The following is a 25,189-nucleotide window of genomic DNA, read 5'->3' as shown; positions in this document are numbered from 1 at the left end:
AGATTAAATGTTAAGTTGGCACCTGTGGTTTCACTGGAAGGCCCCTTAGGGAAGGGTGGTTAACTGGAGACCAGCTGGGCCAAATTTGGCCCAGGCATCGCCACTTGCTCATCCCCAGGCCAGACATAAGTTTCCCCCTTACTTGGCAGAATTCCTGTATTACCTCCAGACAAGTCCATTGATTACAGTAAATATATGGCAAAACATAAACTTATTTACTATTTAAGAAATCATTTTGTATGTAAGTTATTGTAAGCGATTGTATGCTTGTATGAGGGCTAGTTGAGTTTGAGTTCAGACTGTATGAGGGCTAGCTGAGTTTGAGTTCAGACTGTTGCAACAAAAGTTATGCGGTGCTTTTTTTTTTTTAAGTCGCTATTCCAGGTTATTAATTCTTGCTCTTTTCATCTACTATATTTTATAAACCTTTCAGCAGAAACCGCAATATCAAAGCAGTAGGTAATTATTGTTTGGCTGGTCTGAGATCTATTCAGGAGTTCACGCAGCTTTAAATTGTAGTCGTATGTTCATAATTATGAAGTCCTGTGTGGAAAATAAAATAATCTACTGCAGGGGTCCTTCCTGCGAGTTATTAGTGAAGGCATGCACTCACTGTGAAACTGAATTTCTGGTTATAGATCTTTTTGTCATGAACTTTTGTATCCAAACTAAATAATTAGTTAGTTCATCTTCTCATATACATTCATTTCCTTTTGTTTGGGGTCATGAATGGAATGTTCTTGGAGTGCTATTAAAACCTGGCTTTCTACAATTTTGGTCTTGTTTCCTGTTCATGCCGTAATTTTTATTTTGTTTTTAATGTAATAGACATATATGTACCAGTGTATGTTCAGGGCAGAGAGTGCAGCCGAAGGACCTTTAGTTGGTTAGACTATTTTTAGCATGTCCTGAACTGCATGTTGCTCATTTCTGCTGATATGTTAAAATATAATGTGCATTTGGCCACTTCTCTCCATGTGGTTGTCGGGATATGACCCCATGCAAATGGCTTCACCACAGGTAATCTACTTAAAAGCACTCTCACTTACGTTATGGCACTTTCCCTCCAACACTCCTAGCCCACAGCTAGCCATTACCAGATGGTTTCAAAACCTGTTCGGTTCTCTCTAAAAATCTCAAACTAATGCACTTGGTGTCGTGAAAATTCTACTCATTATTGATCCAGAGTGGATTCCAATGTATCGTTAGCAGAGTAGCAACTTTAACACGTTGCAGGATCCCCCCAAAATAGACCAGAGGCCATTGTATTTCATCCAGCAGAGCTTTACTGCTACTGAAGGCAAATGAGCATAAAGGTCAAAAATCCAATACATTCAGGATTGGCCCTGACCATAAGATATCCAGTTGCAGCAGACATAACCTTACAATAACTTATAATAAGTTTAAACACTAAGCATACTATGTACAGAACACCACAAAAAGAGATAGAAAGAGAACGTGAAACCCTGGCTCCTTCTGGCCATATTATTATAGTCAGCATGACCTTGACTGATAACCATACCAGTTCAAACCAGCTGTACTCAGCTTATCTGAAGGAATAACCCAAACATCATGGACCTTCTGCTTGTTTCTTTCACACAGATAAGCTTCCAGAACCCTCTTGAACTAAGTAGAATAGGAAAGATCTCTGCACATCAGATCAAGACGTTCTGTACTAAGAAATGCAAACTGGCACTTGGACTATTTTAATGACACAGAGTACTTTTTGGTTACATGAAAGTCTCGGGGTTCTGACAGTATCCCTCAACACTATACAATGCTTGCAGGATTCAGTGGTTACAACCTTGGGACCTGCAATGGAGTACAGATCGGAGATGATGTATCATTTGGCAAAATGAGCGACCAAATTAAAGTTAGGGGATTTTTTTTGTCATTCCAGAAAGGAAAATGTGGAATGTTGTTTCTCTTTCCCCTGTACTTCCTTGCTTAGACTTGGTCTACACATCTACCAGAGTGAGGTGTATCAGTACTTTGAATGGTCTGTAAATGATTCCATACTGAAAAAAGTCTGTAGTGTTTTCTGGATGTTTTAAGAGCATGGAATTAGCAGTAAATTAGTCTCTTACGAATTTAATGGATTTGATTTTTTGTTGTTGCTGTTTTGCATAATACTTTAGCTTATTTTTTTTAAAAAAACCCCCACAAATTTATATTCAGTAGCTTGAGTATTTATTTTCACCTTTTTTCTCAGTGCCAGGAATATGTTTTCATCTATATTTGAAGTGTTATGGTCATATGTTGAAATTATATCAATTTGTTTGATTGTGACATGTAAGTAAAGGTATAATCATAGTTAATTTAAAATGATCTTGGGTTGTGCAAAGTGGTTAGTGTTAGAAGGCGATTCAGGCTGGCATGTAAAGGAGATTCAGATTGGCAGCCAACTTGCTTTTCCGGTGTACGACCTCTTCTTATTAAGAGCAGCAATAAAGGGTCCATACTAATAGCCTGATTATTATTAATATATGCTGTCTGCTACTGACCCACTTTGTTTAGAATGTGCATTGGATATGAAGCGCCAAACATTGAAGAGTTGTAGATTTAAAAAATTCAGTTTGAAAGATGCCCTACCATTGTACATTTTAATAAGAGTTAACAGAAAAAGGTCTCTGCACGTTGCCAGGAGCAATATAGTAAAAGTCCTAAGTGCTAGTCTTCTTATTGTCATGTAGAGGAATTGTTAATCTGGCCATTGAAAATTAATTTTCCTAGGATGGACAGAAAAGCAGATGGGCTTGTTTAAAGCCTGCATACTGATTGAGTCAATTTTTGGAAGGGAGAAAAATGTAAATGATACCGTAGGACTTTTAAAAAAGGATTTTAGTTTTCTGATGTGAGATACTATGCAACAGCATAGGGTTAGTAGTATGTGTGTCACTCCCCCTGCCCCTTTACAACTATATTGTTTTACTGATGCGGTGAGATGGCTGGAGTACAGTCAGTATTTCTTGTGTTTATGCATTTTTTTAAAATGTAGCCTGTGGCTGTTGTTCAGTACTCTTAAAACAGAAAGTTGAGCTAGTTGATTCTTCTCTGAAATGCAACCACTCCTTTAATTATGAAACGCCATGTCTTCTGTAACATTTCTCCTTCAGCTTTTTCAGCAGCAAAAACTGCTGATCTTTTGCTTTTAGTTTTATAGCCAAGAGAGAAACTGCAACAACACGCAACCCAAACTGTCCTATGGTCTGCCCAGCAACAGTTGCTATGAATACACTCCATAGCATTAAACTCTTATTTACAGATGCTGTTAAAAATGAACCCAGCCATATAGTTAACAACATTCCCTTGCTTACCTTCTCTTTTTTACGGATTTCCCCCCAGGGTCTTATTATGAGCCTTTTAAGAAAGATAAAAGCAACTCCGAGCTAAATATTGGCACGAGGAACTTGTATTAAATGTTTCTTTGAAATGGTAACAAACAAACAAACAAACAAACAAACAAACAACATATCTCAACCATTTCAAGGTAGGGACAAAATTAATGGGAAGGTATCTTAAAAAGCAGAGACATCACCTTGCCAACAAAGGTCCGTATAATTAAAGCTTTGGTTTTCCCAGTAGTGGTGTATGGAAGTGAGAGCTGGACCATCAAGAAGGCTGATCGCTGAAGAATTGATGCTTTTGAATTATGGTGCTGGAGGAGACTCTTGAGAGTCCCACGGACTGCAAGAAGATCAAACCTATCCATTCTTAAGGAAATCAGCCCTGAGTGCTCACTGGAAGGACAGATCCTGAAGCTGAAGCTCCAATACTTTGGCCACCTCATGAGAAGACATGACACCCTGGAAAAGACCCTGATGTTGGGAAAGATTGAGGGCACAAGGAGAAGGGGATGACAGAGGACGAGATGATTGGACAGTATTCTCGAAGCTACCAGCATGAGTTTGACCAAACTGCGGGAGGCAGTGAAAGACAGGAGTGCCTGGCATGCTCTGGTTCATGGGGTCACGAAGAGTCGGACACGACTAAACGACTAAACAAGAACAACCAATCTTGAAAGTGTTCACTATATGCCTTTAAAATGCTTTTTCCTTCTCTCTCTCTTTGTAAGAACAGTTAAAACATTGGAGGGCCTGGCTTGCCAAGCCTGGCTATATCACACGCAGGGTCTGTCTGAAGATGTCATGGCACGGCATGGCTGTTTCCAAGTCAGACAATTTCTCGTTTCCCTTCATTTTTATACCCCTTTGACCTTTATGAAAGAATTTTGTTGCATCTCCTAGCTATGTCTGTGTTTATAGACTGTGATCTTTTGGCTGTACTGACTTAAATGGTACTTCCCAGATATGCTGTATAGACAACTGTCTTTTTAGCTTTGCCATTCTTCAGTGTTTTTACTCTACAGAACAAACATTAGAACAAAGGGTACCATTCTACTCATAGTTCTTCTGATTCTATCCGGGAGCATATCCTTAGCAAAGTCATTCTATTTTGCTGTCATGGCAAGCGTTTGGGACTATTAATATTTACGCATCAACAATCAATCATAAATGAGAAATAGTCACCATCTGATGGACACCAGGCTTTCAATAGTGTTAGTTTCAGAGACTGTATTTAGGTAATCAATATATCCTGAAAAGTATAAAGGTGGCTCGGATGAAAATCCTTAAAAATCCTTGAAAGCGAGGCCATTGCAGAACACACAAAAATGACTGGAATGTTAAATGGCCAATGTATTAACTGGTTAATGTGTTTGTTGTAGAGAAGATGTAGCACAGAGCAAGACAACACATTAAATATTTTTTTTTTAAAAAAATCATAATTGTAAGATGAAAAATTGAACCCTGAATTGAGCAAATCTGCTTCACAGGCCATAATGGAAAAAACCTTCTTTGTTCTGAAGTAGAATCCCATTGCTTGTTGGGTAGCAATGGTTTGCGGTAGTCCAGTCAACATTTTGTTGACCATTGTGAGAAGAATGTTAGACTTGAGTTTGATCCTGCAGGAATTGTCTTGTAATGTGTCTATTGATTACAGTGGAGCCTATTTTAAGAAAAATATACTTAAAACATTGGTGTGCATTAATGATTTAGAATCACTTCACTAGTTCTGGCAATTTCTTCATCATGGTTCAGTATTCCATTGTCTTAAAATTTGAAATGTAACATTTCCCAGTAGACCTTAGGCCTTCTGGGATAATCATGTCCCTACTTTTGCATTTTCATATGGCTATCATATCTCTACTGTCATTATGAATTAGGGCTCATATCCCCTGATAAACAAACCATAGTTCTGAAATACACACAAAAATGACTCAAAGTTCTGTAAATAAGATGGGAAGATGCCTGTCTTTAAAGTATATAGTCTTCAGCCTCTGTTCATAAGGTTCTTCCAGGAACATTGACGTTGTTTATAGTAATGTTACTGCTTATAGTAATAAATGTGTTCACAGGACCAGTATTTTAAATGAAAATACAAGCTTTGGGACACTGACACACAAAATATTGGAAGACTTGGATTATATTCCAAACAAAAAGTGGTAGAGTTCAACCTCATTGATATGAATGACCCAGGGGCATTCATAATATTGACGACAGATGTTTAAACAAAGATGAGTGCTGTTGAAATAGATGTACTTTCTTATGGAACTGAATGGTTAGACGTGTTGGAGGACCTATCATGGATTAGATTAAATGGGAGATTGGAGTTAACACATTTCTTACAAAATTGCTGCTGATTTTACTTTCCTCGGCCTTGTGGAAGAAAATGTGATGAGTCCAAATGTCCAGTAAGGTACCAAATCAAAGGAACCTTAGCTGCTTGGTGTTGAGCCTTGGGATATAGCTGTGATTTCTTATAATAAAGTAAGCAAAGGGTGTGATGTCTTGGCTCAACATCAACACTTTTAAACCCGTGTGACTGGGTGCTTTTCTAGAGCTTCATTAAAGGTAAAGGGACCCCTGACCATTAGGTCCAGTTGTGGCCGACTCTGGGGTTGCGGCGCTCATCTTGCTATATTGGCCGAGGGAGCTGGCGTACAGCTTCTGGGTCATGTGGCCAGCATGACTAAGCCGCTTCTGGCGAACCAGAGCAGTGCACGGAAACACTGTTTACCTTCCCGCTGGAGCAGTCCCTATTTATCTACTCGCACTTTGACATGCTTTTGAACTGCTAGGTTGGCAGGAGCCGGGACCGAACAACGGGAGCTCACCCCATCGCGGGGATTCGAACTGCCGACCTTCTGATCGGCAAGTCCTAGGCTCTGTGGTTTAACCCACAGCGCCACCCGTGTTCCTTCATTAGCCTGAAACAAATTTCATTAGCCTGAAACAAATTTCTCCCCACTGAGCACAATCTAAGCTGGTTTGGGGAATTTTGTTGATGATGATGTAGAAGAAGCTGATTCTATTTTATGGGAAAGTGTTATTGAAGATATGGACCAATCTGTGCCTTGCATATTGTATTCTGATCCTTTGAATATGGTGACATTAGTTTGAGTACATGAAATATTATTAGTAAGTGTAACACTGATTGGTTCAAAAGTTTTTGCTCACCTACACCTAAACCTACACCTGATAAAGGTCATTGTTCAAGGGCGTTCCTAATATATTATTATGTACATCACTTCATCCATTTTTAACCGCTCTTGTAGCAGCACTGAGAAGCTAGAGACTGACCGTGGGACCTGCAGCGTCTTCTTGCATAGGTTGGAAGGAGGGAAATGTGGATTGCCAAAGCCAAATGGCGTTACTGGATCTGACCTTCAGAACCTGAGTGTTATGATGAAGGGCCCAGAGTCAGATTGGGTTGTGTGTGTGTGTCCTGATGGGAGACGCTGGATCTTTTGCTATTGCTGCAGTGAATCATCTCCACTTTCTCCGTAATTTTATACCCTTCTGTCATGTTGCCTCTTCCTTGCCTTTCTTCTAAACTAAAAAAACTATGTTGCTGAGAAATATTAACTTGCTTTTCTCATTGCTTTTCCCTCTTGTGCTGTAACTGACTTCATTACTCTGGAGTTTAGGCAGTAATGTAATTTAAAAGATGAAGTGGTATGTTGATTCATTTCTGTGATTAAAATATTACTGTACCAAACAAAATGGATTTTGACTGAGGAAGGCAGAGCTTTGCCTTTTAGCCTTTCTCTCTCAAATCTCTAGCTAATACAGCGTGATTAAGGTGTGTGTTATTGCATTTGATACAGTGTGCTTGGGTAGGAAAAGAAAAGTTCATTTTTAATACGTGGGATAAGATAACACTTAAGGAAAGAGTTGTTGCAATAGAAGCTCTTTCTTAATTTAATCAATGATTTTCAGTTAATAGTAAGAAGTCCGATTACAGAGCAATGCTAAGCCTTAATGATTTTCGAAAAGCAACTCTTAACATATATATTGCATTTTATGTTTGTGGCTAAGCTTTTTCCTAGTGAGCTTTTAAATCATAGTGGCATATCTGCACACACAGACACTTTTATATACACACACACACATAAACAGCAGTAAATGAATTCTCTATTCTGATTGGCATGTAGTTGGTAACCTAATTCGTTCAATGTGTTCTGTTTGAGAATGTGAAAAAGCAGAAATACCGTGCCAGATAAGAGATTGGTACAGAAGGAAAGTAACTCTTGAATGGTCACAGTTTGCTCTTGGCAAAATTTCTTCAGCAGGTAAAAAGGTCAAGGAAGTCCACAAAATGTTCGCATTTCTATCCATGCTAATGCAAGTAAGTATCAACTTGTACTGTAAGTTAGTGGGTTTGGAAAAATAAAATAAAGCTGCAGTATAAAAACCAAAACTATCAAAGTTGTTTAATTGTGCCCAGACTAAATCTTAATATATAATATACAGATTATACAGATAAAGACAGCTTCTGTTTTTCCCCCATTAATTGGATGAAATTGCAATGGGCTCTGTTCCCATTGAAATAAATGGAGCAAGTCCCATTTAATTTCAGTAGTAACTAAGTGCAGCTAAGTAGTGTGATCAAGGAACAGATCCTGGCCTATGAAATATTATTATTATATTATTATTATTATTATTATTATTATTATTATTATTATTATTAGGGTTCCCTGAGCACCATTGAGGAAGGGAGAGGATTTCCATCCTCTCATCCATGTGGAAAACACTGTGCTATTAAGGTTTTCTCTAACCTTCCCACTGAAAGCAGGTCAGTTAGGCAGCCAGCTGCTTCACGCCATACCTCCACTCGTTCCTCAAAGTGCTGACAGTGATGATACTTCAAGCCATCTAGTCAGATTTGTGATTTTGTGGACAGGGCTAGAAGTGCAGCCAGGTATCTTTATTTCTGAAAGACTTCAGGGAGCCCTGCAAGCTTGGAGATGCTCATTCCTTCCTCAGTCCTGCTGCTGTTGCTTGTTGTTGTTGTTTATATCGTTTACATTTGATGTTAGCCGCTCTGAGCCCGGCTTCGGCTGGGGAGGGCAGGATATAAATAAAATTTAATATTATTATTATTATGTCTTGTCCGACTCTTCGTGACCCCATGGACCAGAGCGCGCCAGGCACTCCTGTCTTCCACTGCCTCCCACAGTTTGGTCAAACTCATGCTGGTAGCTTCGAGAACACTGTCCAACCATCTCGTCCTCTGTCGTCCCCTTCTCCTTGTGCCCTCCATCTTTCCCAACATCAGGGTCTTTTCCAGGGAGTCTTCTCTTCTCTTGAGGTGGCCAAAATATTGGAGTCTCAGCTTCACGATCTGTCCTTCCAGTGAGCACTCAGGGTTGATTTCCTTAAGAATGGATAGGTTTGATCTTCTTGCAGTCCATGGGACTCTCAAGAGTCTCCTCCAGCACCATAATTCAAAAGCATCAATTCTTCGGCAATCAGCCTTTTTTATGGTCCAGCTCTCACTTCCATACATCACTACTGGGAAAACCATAGCTTTAACTATACAGACCTTTGTTGGCAAGGTGATGTCTCTGCTTTTTAAGATGCTGTCTAGGTTTGTCATTGCTTTTCTCCCAAGAAGCAGGCGTCTTTTAATTTCGTGGCTGCTGTCACCATCTGCAGTGATCATGGAGCCCAAGAAAGTAAAATCACTCACTGCCTCCATTTCTTCCCCTTCTATTTGCCAGGAGGTAATGGGACCAGTGGCCATGATCTTCGTTTTTTTGATGTTGAGCTTCAAACCATATTTTGCGCTCACCTCTTTCACCCTCATTAAAAGGTTCTTTAATTCCTCCTCACTTTCTGTCATCAAGGTGGTGTCATCTGCATATCTGAGGTTGTTGATATTTCTTCTGGCAATCTTATTTAGAGCCAAATCATGGATTGGCTCCGCCTTACATTTGAACCCAGGCCTCTGGCTTGTTTCTCTCCAAACAAACCATGAATGGTAGTGCCAAGAATAAAGCTTGGTTACAGCTTGTGCTTTGTTTTGAGCCTTGAACAGAACAAACCATGAACCAGAGTTTGGGCATAACACTAAACGAAACCATGGTTTGATTCTGCAGGACCTGTGAAGAGTAAAGCAGATGTGATTTTTACACACTTGCTTATCCATGGTTTGTCTTATTGTTACGTGCAAACTGGACCATTGTTTTAAGCCATGTTTTATTTTGTAAACTGAGACGCTAATTTATTGTATTTTCATCTGCTAGCAAGGATAAATTTTTATGCTGCATTTTAGTGGGGCTTTTTAACGTGGTTTTTAAATTATTGCCTTGCATTTTAATACTTCTTGTTTTGTAAGCCACCCAGGAATGTGTGTTGATGGACAACATATAAACCTTGTAGTAATACATAAATAAATGTAAACACAGCACAGCCAACATTACAAGTCAAGGTAGGAGTCCAGCCTTAAATATATATATTTTAGTGCTCACCATGAGTCTCATCATTCATTTATTTATTACATCTTAACAGTATTTATATGGTACCCAATAACCAAGTTCTCTGAGTAGCTTACAACAGTAATAACATTAGTTAAAAAGTAAATGAAATATGCAGCATGCTGTCAATTCCAGGTTGCCAGTCACTAATACAACTGCACAAAATGTGGCAATATTTTAAATACATAATTCTGTTTTCATATGTGTTCCCTAGAAAGGCAGGGAAAAATTTAGAACCAAGTACATACTGCTTTGTGTCAAAATGCAGACTGGAAGTTAAGAATGAATGAAATATGCAGCATGAATCAGTACTAGGCTGAGTTGAAGTGTTTGGTGCTAAAGTGCTGAAATCTCTCAAGTCAGGCATGAAGAACCTTTTTGGCTTATAAGGATCTAACCTCATGGGCTAAAATTGACAGGTTGCTCATTTGTCAGTCACGTGATGTCACAATGACATCAGGTGATTGGGTGATTTGAAGTCCCAAAGTCAAGATTTCAAAGCACTGTGCACAGCTAAATCCTGCACACCTGATTCAGCAGGCTTTGGCTGTGCCAGAGAGTCAGAGCCTGGATTCCCTCACCAATGCACTTTAAGCTCGTTGGCAGCTGCACCTCTACAGGCCCTACACCTGATGTCACATATGATGTCATTTATGGGTCAGGTGACCGTGGTTTAGGTAAAAGGGGCCAAAATTGAACCGCTGGAGGTTCATCAACCCTCTCTTAAATAATATTTCCCTTGCATCATCAGTAGATTATTTTTTTCAAGATCAATTTCGACAGTTTACATTTTGATGTGTCATGAGCTTGTTGTAAAGGTAAAGGGACCCCTGACCATTAGGTCCAGTCGTGGCCAACTCTGGGGTTGCGGCACTCATCTCGCTTTATTGGCCGAGGGAGCTGGCGTACAACCTCCGGGTCATGTGGCCAGCATGACTAAGCCACTTCTGGCGAACCAGAGCAGCGCACGGAAACACCGTTTACCTTCCCGCTGGAGCGGTACCTATCCATCTACTTGCACTTTGACGTGCTTTCGAACTGCTAGGTTGGCAGGAGCAGGGACCGAGCAACGGGAGCTCACCCCGTTGCGGGGATTTGAACTGCCGACCTTCTGATTGGCAAGTCCTAGGCTCTGTGGTTTAACCCACAGCACCACCTGCGTCCCTTGAGCTGTGTTGTACTGTTGTTTTAATGTTGTAATTGCTTTTTTTCTTTTTTCTTTTACTTTGGTTGTCAATTGATCCAGGACTTCTTTTTGGTGGAAAGCAATGTAGAAAATGTAATATACCTAAACCCTTTAAAGTATAAGAAGTTCTGAATGTTGATGATGGGTGCCAAGGATATTACATTTAAAACAAAAATTAAAGTAAAGCAAAATTACCAGTCAGCGGTACTCTTTCACATCATTGTTATATACTTATTTGTTGAATGGTTTAAAAGATACACACAAAAGTATATTGAGGCTTTTCTTCTGTGACTTTCTGTGAACAGTTTTGGGCAACGTAGGGTCTACGCTAACCAGTGCCAAATCTCGACTGACAGTTGAGCAAAGCATCCAAGTTTTGTTTGTATAGCGTGTAATATTTTCTAACGTTTATGTGTTTGCTTTTCAGAATTGTGTGTTAGTAGCATTGATTCAGTTTGCAGGTGATAAACTAGGAGGCTGAGACACTACAGTAAGTTGTTGTTTAGAAATGGGTCCCTCTTCTGTTGCTCTCTGTTTCAAGGCCGACAGAACATTTTACAAATCTTTCTCTTTCCTTTTAGCGTATTATGGTGTGTGTTTTTTATAGAGAGAGGAGCAGCGGGAATCATGGCAGAAAGAACTCCTTTTCCAGGACTTCTAGTTTTTTATTCACTACCCCATTCCCAGCATTGCTTTGTTCCCTCCACTAGAGCTAAGACTAGTCTCTCATACAAATTACTGGTCCTTTGTAAGTTCCCCCAGATTGCTAGAATAGGGGCTTTTTCTACTGAAGAGAGGAGGCGGCGTTGAGGTAGACATGCTGGCCCCAGTGATTTTATGGCTGTTAATAGCCACTTTTAAGGGTATGCATTGGGCAGTGTGTTTGCTTATGAAAATTCAGTATGCCAGGCCCAAGTTCCCTGAAATAGTTGGGCCGGTGGTCAAATCCAATCCTTGTAGTTCCTGTTTTTCTTTCCTGCTTTGAACCGAAGAGGCATATAAAGCACATCTTAAACCACGTGGGGGAAAGAAGTGTCATTTTAATTTGTTTAATCTTTTGGTCTGGCATGGTCACAACTGATTTTATACACCCGTTATAATAATAAATCACTTTACAGAAGGTCCGAGTCTAACCTTTGTACACATCTTATTCAGAAACTCTTATCTGTTATAAAATAAAGGTTATGCGAGTGGGTATTTTAGGAGTATCCAGTGTGTGAGAATGTCCTTGGGACCTACTTAGTTGCTTGTTCTTCCTCTTGCTTCAAATATAGCTGAAGAAACCTTTTTATTGTTTTTAACCTTTCTGGAAAGCCAGAGTTCATTCTGAGCTCCCCTGACTTTCTTCCTGTAACTGTTGGGGATGGGGGCGGGTTGGGGGGGGCAGGCCAGCTCCTTATACTGGCTGTGGCAAGTGATGTATTTAATGTATGTGTCATGTTACATCCATGTCTGAATAGGCAAGAAAAATACTATATCAAAGGAAAAGGATTACCTTTTACAATATTTTGCTTAGCATTCTGAAAAGCTCCAAAAAATTTCCACCTTAAATCAACATACATTTTGCATTATCCTTGTTTAATGTGGATATACCAAGTAAGCTTATTTTAAAGAGCACCACCCCACAGTTTAATAAACCATTCGTTTACCTTGGGGTTCCAATGTTTAGTACGCAGTAGTCCGGGCACTAAAATCAGATTCTTTAGCCTTCAGAAATTATTTCCTTTTAGGTAACTCGATCAACAATGTCTACTGAAAGATTAGCTGTTAATGCAGTAGTTTTACCCGAAAAAAAGTACACTGGAGTGAGTAGAATTTTCAGTGCAGCCTTCAAGCAAACTGAATGGGGTTCTTGTCCCAATTTGTACCTTAATATCTGTCTTAATTGGGCTGGACTGTACTTTGTGTGTACGCGTGTGTTTGCCATCAATTTGTTTCCTGCACCTCCTTCCGTAGTCGGTTGTGCCAAGAAGAAATTCTTCCATACAGATCGATAAAGCAGCACACCAGGATCAATACAACAGTGACAGCTTTTCTACAGGGATAGTTGGGCCACTGTGGGATAGAGAACAGTGTGCTGCACCTGAGTTGGGGAGACATGAAGTGTACTTTTGGACAGGTCATTCCCTCGTGGCATAACCCACCTGCCGGAGTTAGTTACGGGGCATCTCTATGTCCTTCTTCAGCTCTGGATGGGATGCAAGTGTGATAGAAAACAGTGCTACGTAGCTAGAAGCAAATGCAGAGGCACAATCAGTGTAGGAAGACATCACATGCATGTTTTTTTTGACTCAAGTAGACCATCAGGTTGGATATAAAGGTAAAGAGACCCCTGACCATTAGGTCCAGTCGTGACCGACTCTGGGGTAGCAGCGCTCATCTCGCTTTATTGGCCGAGGGAGCGGGCATACAGCTTCCGGGTCATGTGGCCAGCATGACTAAGCCGCTTCTGGCAAACCAGAGCAGCTCACGGAAACACCGTTTACCTTCCTGCCGGAGCAGTACCTATTTATCTACTTGCACTTTGACGTGCTTTCGAACTGCTAGGTTGGCAGGAGCAAGGACCGAGCAACGGGAGCTCACCCCGTTGCAGGGATTCGAACCACCGACCTTCTGATCGGCAAGTCTTAGTCTCTGTGGTTTAACCCACAGCGCCACCCGCGTCCCATAGGTTGGATATACATATGGAAAAAACAACAATGCCTAAAACAATGTATTTAACGCCACCATCAAACCACCATAGGCTTACTAATGCACAGAGCTGTTACCTTTTTCATCCACTGTGTCCTTTTTCCTTTTTCCTTTAGTTTACCACTGCTTTGAAGCAGCTTGGTTAATCGTTAACTTTGACTAGAACGACTGCGCGAATGGCTGTAGCAATCTCAGCATGAAAAGTTCAAAACTGTTAGATTAATTTGAGGTATTAACTCTGAGCTGATGTACTTGCTTTTAACGGCTCTGCGAGTTCAGTCACATTCACTGCCTGCACAGTCTCCCTGCAATGGAATTTGCCAGCACTTGAAAGGACTACTGAGAAAGTTGAAATGTAATCTTGTATTTAAAAAGAAAAGCACAGCAATGAAATAATTTTCTTCCTTTGCATCTACTTTTTTTATGACTTGGAGAACAACTTCCAGAGGAACAAATGAAGTTGCAGACCAAAAAACATCATTTCTCTCTCTCCATAATGTAAATATGTATGTACTGTGAACATCTGTAGGAGTTTGTTGGAGTATTCTGCTCTTTTATGTCCCAAACTGCTTGAGTTAAAACTTTAAGAGTCATGATGCCTGAAGGAAGTGTTGCGGGTAACATCACATTATATGGGCTGACTCTTTTCTTCTCTTTCACAGAACATGGAGAAAGTGTTTGTGGAATTCAGTCATCAAGAGCTGTTTGAGTTCTATAACAAGGTCTGTACTGGTGCTTTTACAGACTTCCTAACATTTTGATAACCTTTCTTTTACCTTTAATAAGTCTTTATTACCAGTCCTTTGGTTCTAGCTGTTTTTGGTTTGAGCTTTCCTTGTAAACATGTAATAGCTTCATCCCCCAAAGCACTGCATCTCTGAGTTATGTCTCCTATAAAGCGCTAACTGAATGCAGGTTTCACATTTGCTGCTGAAGTGCTTTCGAACAAGGTGATGCTTGCTATACCCTTTTAAATCTACAAACTTAACAAAAGGACAAGAGACTTTCAGGATAGCATATCCTTATTTGTGCTTATACACATGGTGAACTCACCCAGTCAGAATAAACATTTATACAGATTGCAGATTTGCAGGAATTAATTTTGTGGGGAAACACGTTCAGGAGTTCTTGTTGCTGTTTGGATATATTTAATTTGCAGAGTTTATTATTTCTCTTCTACTTTCCATGTTTCTAAACATTTTTCTTTTTTCTTTTCTGTTAAATAGTTGGAGACTATACAAGCACAGCTGGATTCTCTTACGTGATACTGTGTGAAGATTTAATTTCTCCCACCAAATTCCTCTCACTACAATATTGAAGATAACTTGGCTGGCAGTGTTTGCTGAAATACTTAGTTGGCTGTTGTCAATAAATGGCTTATCTCTTCTTTGGCCAGTAACTTAACTTAAATCATTGACAGGAAAACTGAAGTTCTAATTGACTTAATCTCCTCAGAGTTTCCAGTGTTCAAGAACATGTATCATTGGGGGGGGGGGGGCAGAGTATAGCAGTTGTTTTGCTGTTCTTTGAATTACTTTGAAATGTATTGTGTCGGTTTTGGCTTTGGTGACGTTTTTGCAGAGAAGATGGTAACTTAAATATTGGTGGTCCATAAATGAAATGTGTTTATTGTAACCTATTCAAAAATTCTATTTTTAGTGGGGAAACTCGGCTAGGTGGGTGAAGGTCTTGCTTACCTTCTTACCTAACTAACAATGAATCCAAGTATAGTCCACATAAGGTTTTTGAACCCTACATATGCAGATCCCAGTCAGGGATAGTTTCTGCCTTTTGCTCTCCTAGTTTATAATCAAAATGAAGAAATCTAGAAAGTTTAAGGACAGATTTAGTTTGAGGCACAATTTGCGTCAAGCACATGAGATGGCCTTTTCTTGCTTTTCTCCAAGTTTCATAGATTTGATACTCTGACAGAATTTATCTTTTTACTATGCCTATTCGCCCAGCTGTTCTTCCTTCAGAATGGTCTTTTATGTGATTTCCAGGCATTCTCCCACTTAAGGCAGTAACCAGGACCAGACTCCTCAATTCTAGCTAGTATATTTCAATACCACTATTCTTTAAGACTATGCCTATTCAAGACCCTTAATTCTGCTAATGGAGATGATTTTTTCCCTTAGCTAATGAGTAATAACTATTTCCACCTGTATGCTATCGTTCCCATCCTTTACCATGAGGTCCCAGGGTGGGTTGCAATTATTTAAAAATACAGTGTTTTAAAAACCAGTTAAAACAGATTGCAATCAAGAGAATAGGGTGGGTCTTAAAATATATATCTCAGGTGTCAAAGGCAACAGTAAGGAGGTGTGCTTTAAGCATTTGGCAAGAATTATACAACGAAGATGACAGATACACGTCTCTCTCTCTCTCTCTCTCTCTCTCTCTCTCTCTCTGTGTGTGTGTGTGTGTGTGTGTGTGTGTGTGTGTGTAAGTGGGAATCCTGCAATGTGGGGGCTGCTGAAGGGATTGCCTTCTCCAGGAGTGCCCCTTATCTCCCAGAAAAGAAACTTCTGAAGGTGGTAGAACTACAAAGTGTGTCCTCTCTGCCAATGTTGGCACCCTAAACCCCTACCCAACCTGGTGGCAAGTCAGCATGTCAAAGTTCAAAGACCAGGGGTCAATCCACACAGTCAAAGTCTAACCTGAAACGCAGTCCCATAGAGCACCAGGCACATCCAAGCCAAGGTCACCAGCACGGGCAGTTGAGCAGACACAGCACCTCAGCTCTGCTTCCCTTTGGTACTTTGCATGCTGATTGCAGCACCTGGGCTTGATGAGGCTTGTGACCCTCACCTGTTCCAAGCCTACTGCAGCTGAGGAATCACACCTCTCTTCCCAAAGCTAGCAAGCCTCCAGCTAGTGAGCTGGGCTGTGGGCCCTGGCCTGCCTCAGTCTCCTGGATCGCCTCTCCTGCTGCCCCCTATGCCTTAGAGCCTGCCATGTTCATGGAGAAAGGGGTCCTGCTGCTCTGGTTCCTTCATCCCCATGCCATTCTCCATCACCCTGTGAGTACTTCTTTCCGCATTCTCTGTATGTCCTGGTGTGTCCCAGTCCCGGCTACACCCCTTGCCGGGATCCCCTTCCTCCTTCCTGTTGTCTTACCAGTTCATCTTTTAGACGCATGGGGCTTGTTGCTGTAACCGCTAATGGTTTGCTGGTCTGGGAAGAAATAAGATGCTTGTATGGTATATTACTGAGCAGGGACAGGGACCTTTTTTCCAGCCTATGAGCTGCCTGCTCTTCTGGGCAGCCTTCCATGGACCATGTGCGTTTGGTGGGTATGGCAAGACACAAAAGCGGCCAGAGCAATAAATGTAAATTTCACCTTTGTGCAGCTTGGTTTCTACACACCCGCCCTCTCGATCCTCCATGCAGGCAGGCAAGAGGCATTACCAAGCATTGAAGGACACATTCAAACCGGGCAAAAAGGACTTGGGGTGCAAATAGAACCAGTGAGCAGTGTGGCTTGGGGGTGTACCAAGGGCTTGGTAGAAAGGCAGGGAGGGCCACATTTCCCCAGGCCTGAGGTTCCCTATTGCAACGCATGCAAGAAACAAGGAAGGAGCAAAGCTGGACTCAAATCTCCATCCCAACATGCAGAGATTTCTCAGGTTTGTAGAGAATTTTATGTGGCGAGGCGTTTACACACACTACCCTGTGTCTGCTATCTGACGTCAAACAGTTAAGCAAAAGGTTGTGTGCAGCAGTCCTCACTTACTTGTTACTTACAACATAGTGGAGGGACCATTGTTGGAGGAACTGGACATGGAGGAAAGGGTTAATTTCCTTCATGAGTTTAATCCTTCCATGTATGAGATAAGCTAACAGGTGCAAGGTCAGCCAAGCCAGTTGCTATGACAGCGATCCAGTGCCAAGTGATTAAGGTATGTCCCGTCAGTGAGTCCGCCCGTGAGTTGGGAGTCTGTGTTACGTCTTGAATTGCTGGAGCAAAAGAAATGCTTTCTAATTATCTGTATCTGTATCTGCAAAGCCTACAAGGTGTGTGTGTGTGTGTGTATCACAGAATTGTAGAGTTGGAAGGTGCCCTGAGGGTCTTGTCCAACCTTCTACAGTGTAGGAATCCTGCCCACAGCTGTCAACATCAGGAACTGTATTACTGAATGAAGCCTAACCTTTTGCAGCAGTAAACTATTTTGGACCTTAAGCTGCCTCTGTGTAGTGACTGGAACTGGGGGGAACTTTCGCTGTGTGAGTATGTCACCTTCAATTCCCAACCACCATCGCCCAATAGTAGGGCATATGTTTTCTAGGGAGAGGATTCCAGGTTCAGTCCCTGCCATCTCCGGCGAAAGGAATTAGGTAGTCAGGGAAAAGGCTTTTCAGCCTTAAACCGCAGAGAGCTGCTGTCGGTCAGAGTACGCAGTACTGGCCTGGATGGATGAACAGTCGCACCTTGGTTAAGACAGCTTCCTAGGTTCCTATTTATTAGTGCATATTAACTCCCAATCTATGCAAAACAATTTCCCTTAGAGATGGCATGGTACATTGCCATCAACCTACCGTTGTCTTTTAGTAATTGATGTGAGGTTACTTGACTAATTAAATATGATGGTAATGGCATGGCTACTGTTTTAAGTATCTAAATATGATTCAGCTCTGTAGAAGAAAGGAGGAGGATGGGACATAATGTTGGAGAAGCAGAACAGATACTGTGTCCTACAGATACAGTGGTACCTCGGGTTACAGATGCTTCAGGTTACAGACGCTTCAGGTTACAGACTCCGCTAACCCAGAAATAGTACCTCGGGTTAAGAACTTTGCTTCAGGATGAGAACAGAAATCGTGCTCCGGCGGCAGCGGGAGGCCCCATTAGCTAAAGTGGTACTTCAAGTTAAGAACAGTTTCAGGTTAAGAACGGACCTCCAGAACGAATTAAGTTCTTATCCCGAGGTACCACTGTATATGGGCATTTATGACAGAGCTGAAGCAAAAAAACTAAAAAGAATGTGCTGATCTGTAACTATGAATCATTTCCAGATTTTGCAATGATTTATGTTCCAGGCTCAACTTACATCTTCTGAAAAGCCATCAGCAGTGCTTTTGCATTTAGTAGGCAGCAGTATAAAATCTCAATTTACTGGTGACTTTAATTTCCTGCTCAGAGGTATATGGTTCATGATCAAAAGTAAGATAATATAACCTGAAGTCACTGAGTGGATTATATGATTCTTCTCAGTGATAAGGATGCCAGATATGTGTACCATTTTGCGTGCTTTGTGTTGTTGTTTTTTATGTTGCGAACCGCCCAGAGATCTGCGGATGAAGGGCAGTATACACAGTTAATAAAAAATCAAAAATATTTTAAAAAGAATACCGTAGAGCTGAAGACAATTCCATACTTCCTGGGCATGCAGTATTGATCCATAATACACCCTTTACATATTCTGCGAAGATGCTGATACTGTAATTCCCTACATTGTCCCGGCCTAACCTAATGGGTTCTCTTACTAATTTCGGCCTGACTTGAGGGCCAAAGCGGATGACAAGCCATTCACACTACTCTCAGTTGCTCGAATGACTTAAAAGTAATTACCGGTAGCAGGCACAAGGCTCCCCCCCCCCCAAAAAAAAAATCTGGAAGTGGATGGCAACCCAGTGTGACTATGGGGGTGGGGTGGTGCTAATTCCTCTGTGCTGTGGTCAAGATAAAAAAAAACAACCGCACTGCAAGCCTGCTTATTTCCAAAGGAAGAAAAGGCCCATTCACATCAATGGAAGCTTTTCTCCCAATGTAAATATCAGGCATGATCCTCCTGATCAGGACCACCGAAGAGGGCAAAAAGGTAATGCCCCTGTGGCGATCACACAGGGCCCCCGGACGTTAGGCGGTGTATTGACCCTGTGCCACCACTGCGATTGCTTTCTTCGCTGCCACCACCCTGTTTCTCACAGGGACACACAGAGTCCAGACAGTTGTTAACATTAACAAATAATCAAGTTTATTTTTAAATGCAGGAACAAGCTTATGGTGTCAGTTAATTTTTCTTGTCAGTTTCTTAGATCTTAGTTCCTAACAACTCCAAACTGATTATTCCCAACTATCTATCTGACTCCACCTAACAATTCCTCTCACTCTCTCACAATACAACTCTACCAAGCCACACCTAATCCTCCCTCTTCCTTCTTCAACTCCCAAAATCTCAACTGACTTTCAAAACCCCCCACTCTAACTTTTACTCCTCCCTTGCATTCCCACTGGCCAATCAATTTTCACTCATTTAACCCTTTCCTAATGACCCACCAAAGGGACATGGGTGGCGCTGTGGGTTAAAGCCTCAGCGCCTAGGACTTGCCGATCGAAAGGTCGGTGGTTCGAATCCCCGCGTTGGGGTGCGCTCCCGTTGCTCGGTCCCAGCACCTGCCAACCTAGCAGTTCGAAAGCACCCCCGGGTGCAAGTAGATAAATAGGGACCGCTTACTAGCGGGAAGGTAAACGGCGTTCCGTGTGCTGCGCTGGCTCGCCAGATGCAGCTTGTCATGCTGGCCACGTGACCCGGAAGTGTCTTCGGACAGCGCTGGCCCCCGGCCTATAGAGTGAGATGGGCGCACAACCCTAGAGTCTGTCAAGACTGGCCCGTATGGGCAGGGGTACCTTTACCTTTACCTTTAATGACCCACCTAGGAGGCAAACGCCACAGCCCCCTACCAAGGTCTCAATTGGGATCTTCCTCCCCTCTGCTGCCTGCCCAGCTCCCGCTATTTTATTTTAAAGAGATATTTACACTATTTCTAATTGTATGAATGGTGACTTGTCTGTTTTAGCCAGGATATTCGATGAAACAGTGGCATTAATTCCAGTATTCACTGATGACCATAAAACGATAACCATCTCTCTCTCTTTTTGCTTTTTCTGTGTTAAGGTGCTCTCTGAAAGATATAGGAAAGGTGGCATTATGCCTAAATGACATTTCAGTGCGATTCAGAGTGTATTTCTCTGAAGTTGGAAAGTTCAGGCTGGAATTCATTTGGATTTCTTCAATCTATAAAAACAAGGGGGATAAGGGTTTGGATACAGTGCGGCATTTCACAATATCTCAGTTTAGACAACTTGTTTTGTTTTAGTAAAATGATTCCAGAATAGATACACAGATGGAATGGTGTTTTCCTAATATACTCCGTTAAAACGATTCAAAACATACACACACAACCTTACTGCCTGTTATTTCTTCTGATTTCAATTGCCTCTCTTAACAAACCGTTCAGAAAACCTCCCTCAAACCGTCAAATGTGTTTAATACAGGAGCTGTTTCTCCAGGTGGGCCAGGTTAGGAGAAGCTCAGCACTTCAGATAGATTGTTTTTCCATTTAAATGGATTGCAGGCCAGTTCTGGGATCACTTAGGCCAGTGTTAGCTTGCTAGTTCTCTCCTGGTGCCCTTTTCCTGGTTGTTTCCTTTGCTTAGAAATCCTGATCTTCAAGAAATCTTTTCCACCAGAGGTTTCCCTAAATTCATAGAATCAAAGAATTTTAGAGTTGACTCTACTAAGCTCCCCTAGATCCCCTTTCACATGTAGTACTGGCAAACCAGGTGTCCGCCATCTTATATTTGTGCTGCTGGTTTATTCCTGCCAAAGTGCAGAACCTTACATTTGTCCCTAATCAAATTCATTTTGCTAGTTTTGGCTCAGTTCTCCAATCTGTTAAGGTCATCTTCAAACCTGTCTTTTGTGACATTGGCTATCCCTCCCAGTTTGGTGTCATCTGCAAATTTAATGTTTCCTGTTTTGCTGCCCTGTAAAACCACAGAGCCTAGGACTTGCCGATCAGAAGGTCAGCGGTTCGAATCCCTGTGACAGGGTGAGCTTCCGTTGCTCGGTCCCTGCTCCTGCCAACCTAGCAGTTCGAAAGCACATCAAAAGTGCAAGTAGATAAATAGGTACCTCTCCGGCAGGAAGGTCAACGGCGTTTCCATGCACGGCTCTGGTTCGCCAGAAGCGGCTTATTCATGCTGGCCACATGACCTGGAAGCTGTATGCCAGCTCCCTTGGCCAATAAAGCGAGATGAGCGCCGCACCCCCAGAGTCGGCCACGACTGGACCTAATGTTCAGGGGTCCCTTTACCTTTAAGAACCAAATTGAAGCCCGCTGGAATTACAACCCAGAAAATGCTGGCGTTTGGTGTCTTGGAGAGTGCAGTCTTAGACTTGTCTTTCTCTTCGGTGATCTGCTGCTTGTGAAATGAAACTAAATGAGAACTTACCAGGTTCTAGGATATAATGTCCAAGCCATTAAGTTCTGCTGCCATATGTAACAGGATAAACTTCAAAGGTGAGAAACCAATTGGAAGAGTTTAGAAGTGTGCAGAGAACAGAAAATAAATCTGAAGAACTGGTGCTACTAAAATTAATGACAACAAAATAAGAAAGTCATATATTAAAAGGTAAAATATAAAATGCTGCACTCCGGAATGTATTAAGAATAGCGAGAGAACGTCATTGTAATATAAAATCATTCCATGACAACTCTAATAATTATTTATGGAATGCCTCTGCCCAAACAAGTCCTGCAGGCTGCAATTCTGTATACACTTACTAAGTGGCAAGTGCCATTTAATTCAGTAGACAGGCTTCTGAATAAAAGCATGCATGTTGTGTGCTTAAACCAAGTTAATATTTATTTTATTCTAATAAGTAATAATATTGGTTGTGGGCAGCTGGAATGACAGAGAATAGAATCCACAGCTTGAAACCTAAGACTAAGGAGCTCAGATTATCTAGTTCAGTCTGTTGCATCTTACATGAATTTCCAGTACATGGATCTCTTCAGATATCTATCTAGGCTCATTTCCAAGCTTCCTTCCACGCAGCTTGAGTTTCAGTATCTGTCAGTCTCTTGTTGGATCTAGTTTACTGTTAAACTTTCCAGTGTTTTGCCATACTATTAAAATTGAACATTTTCAGTGCATTTAAAATGTATCAGATGCTTGCAGAACCTTGCAGTTTTTTCTGCACATAGTCATTTTCATTTGGTTGCATATAACTTAAGTTCTTCTCAGAGTAAACCCACTGCAATTAATGGACCTAATTAGTCATGCCGATTAATTTAAATGTATCTCCTAACATGTGATTTAACATTGGATGCAACAAATAGTTTTTAAAAGAGCACTAGCCCCCTTTGGTAGAACCAGGTTTTCCCTTTTTTGTCACTAATTTTAAAAGGCTGCCATAGAATCAAAATTATGCTCAAAGAGGAAGAGAAGGCCCATGATCCATTCCTATGTTCATTTACCTGGATAAAGTCTTGCTGTGTTTAGCAAGACTTAGTCTTATGTAAGTATACGTAGGATTGAAGCCTGAGGATTCTGAAGTCTGATAGTGGAAAATCCAGTTTTCACTCCATCTATTTCAGAAACCTTCTAAAATTCAAAACACATAAAATTCAAGAATCAATTAATGATAAACCAACTGTTATTTTAACACTCTATATAAAGAAAAATCACGCAGAGCTGTTACATTAGTAATTTATATATCATTTTAAATTTCCAGACTGGGACTAAGACACAATGAATGTTCAGGAAATGGTAAGCAAAACTGTCTCCCTTCTGAAAAGCTCAGTGTTGGACCATTATTATTTCCCCCATTTTATAAGATGGGGAACTGAGGCTGGCTTAATGAAAGCCTTCCAGTGAGCAAGTTAGTAGATAACAGGTTGGCACTGCATTATTTTTAATCCATTGGATCATAGTGCTTTCTGTGATATTATAGTTAATCTGAAGCTGTGTGTGAATGCTAGTGAGTGACACACACACACACACACACACACACACACACACACACACACTTTATATGATATAAGAGAGAGGAACTTTAGGGCAATGTCCTATCCACTAAACCATAGTACCAGTTTTTACATCTAAGCTAAAAAGCTTTCAGAATTCTGCCAAACGCTAAAGAGTAAACCAGAGTGGTGATTTCAAATCCCTATTCGGCTAGAAGCCTGTTTCTTGAAATGTGGCAGATTCAAAGCCATATTATAGATCTGCTACAACCTGTGCTATTTTTTAGAGAAAGAAGATGTTCCGGAACTCACCTGTGAGCTGAGTTCCCCTTTGGAAAAAAAAGCCCTAGCTACAGCAATGCTTCCAGAAGACTATATCTGTCCAGTTAGAACTTCTGTAGTGAATTACTGTAGTTTCCATATGTTCTTACACACTCTGAAGATTGGGTGGGGTGGAGTATGGCGCAGCTTAGAGGTCAGATTGGTAAGACTCATCTGACCAGCATTATTTAAAATGGCTTATTGTTCAACTCGAGAGAGAGAGAGAGAGAGCATGTACCTGTCCACTGGAAAGGAAAAACAGCACAGTCAAGTCTTGGCATGCAGTTCCATTCTGAAAATGAGTAATTGTGGTATGAAATGACATTAGCATTTAACTCCCTGTGTTGAGGTTTTTATACAGGTAAGGTGTTGAATAGAAAAAAGAAAAGCAGACTTTACAATCCCACAGGGAAGTCATGTTTTGCTTATAAGGGATAATGAATTCATTCTTTGGAGACCAGGATGCTTGCTCTGCTTGCATTCTGTACTGTCAGCTGAATAATCACCTAACAAACTATGCCCATAGCCCTGCGATTTCATTTCTTTCCTAATATGTACCATAAAGCTGCTAACCTCTTCAGCAAATACACCTAGGTCGGGGAATGTCAGGTTGTACAAACACCATTTCCCACTTGTATCGTTCTTTTAAGTAGTATTGATATTTGATTAAAAAACATATCTGAAATAATGCTGATGGATAGCACAGGTTTCTCTCCCAGATGTATTTTACAGACTGCTGAAGCAAAGCGTGGAGGGGAGAAAATGAAACACTTTGTCAATACAAGATGTGCTAAATAAACCAGCTAGAAAAAAAGAAAAGAAGAGAAAAAGATGGGGAGGGAGGTTTATGCTTAAGCAAAACCAACAAGTTTCTTTAAAGCAGATGTCTTGTGAGACAGGAGGCTGAATCTACAGAGAACTTCTCTTATACCACCCCCAGTGAAATGTATAGGAAACATGCTGAAAGCACAGCTATGATCTTGTGCAGTTCCCATTCAGTTCAATGGCACTATGCTCAAGACATTGCTGTTTTACTTAACAAACTGAGTATATCTAAGTGAGGAACGCATTCAGACAAGTTCACACAGCTATTGCTTCCAGCATGAGCTAACTTTTCCTTCTTGTTGCTGCCTTCTGTTTTGTGCGTGCTTTGGTCTCGTAGTGATTCCATGCATAGTCAGGGTTGTGGGCCAACCAATAGTTAGGTTTCTAAGTAATAATTGTTGTTTAGTTGTTTAGTCGTGCCCGACTCTTCGTGACCCCATGGACCAGAGCACTCCAGGCACTCCTGTCTTCCACTGCCTCCCGCAGTTTGGTCAAACTCATGTTAGTAACTACGAGAACACTGTCCAACCATCTCGTCCTGTGTCGTCCCCTTCTCCTTGTGCCCTCCATCTTTCCCAACATCAGGGTCT

The 25,189-nt window shown here is 41.2% G+C and overlaps 1 protein-coding gene across 5 annotated transcripts in view; it reads left to right on the top strand.

Annotated features, from left to right (window-relative positions):
• The window catches only part of COMMD10 (COMM domain containing 10), a 133,173-nt gene that overhangs the window by 45,596 nt on the left and 62,388 nt on the right, over positions 1-25,189 (top strand). For 3 of the 5 annotated variants that reach the window (XR_013394641.1, XM_028749379.2, XM_028749374.2), the window contains 2 exons: positions 14,360-14,419; positions 14,924-15,096. The exons of 1 other annotated variant lie outside the window; for it this stretch is intronic. Coding sequence is in view for 3 of the 4 variants with exons in the window: in XM_028749379.2 (XP_028605212.2) it covers positions 14,360-14,419; positions 14,924-14,962 (99 nt within the window). In the remaining variant the exon portion in view is untranslated. Of the gene's footprint in view, positions 1-11,433; positions 11,497-14,359; positions 14,420-14,923; positions 15,097-25,189 lie in introns of those variants that run through there. One more of the 5 variants, XM_028749375.2, reaches the window with a different exon arrangement.

The sequence above is a fragment of the Podarcis muralis genome, chromosome 11, assembly GCF_964188315.1.
Source record: "Podarcis muralis chromosome 11, rPodMur119.hap1.1, whole genome shotgun sequence".
NCBI classification, from domain to species: domain Eukaryota; kingdom Metazoa; phylum Chordata; class Lepidosauria; order Squamata; family Lacertidae; genus Podarcis; species Podarcis muralis.
The sequence above is the reverse complement of the archived record's forward strand: the minus strand, read 5'-3'. Positions and strand labels throughout refer to the sequence as shown.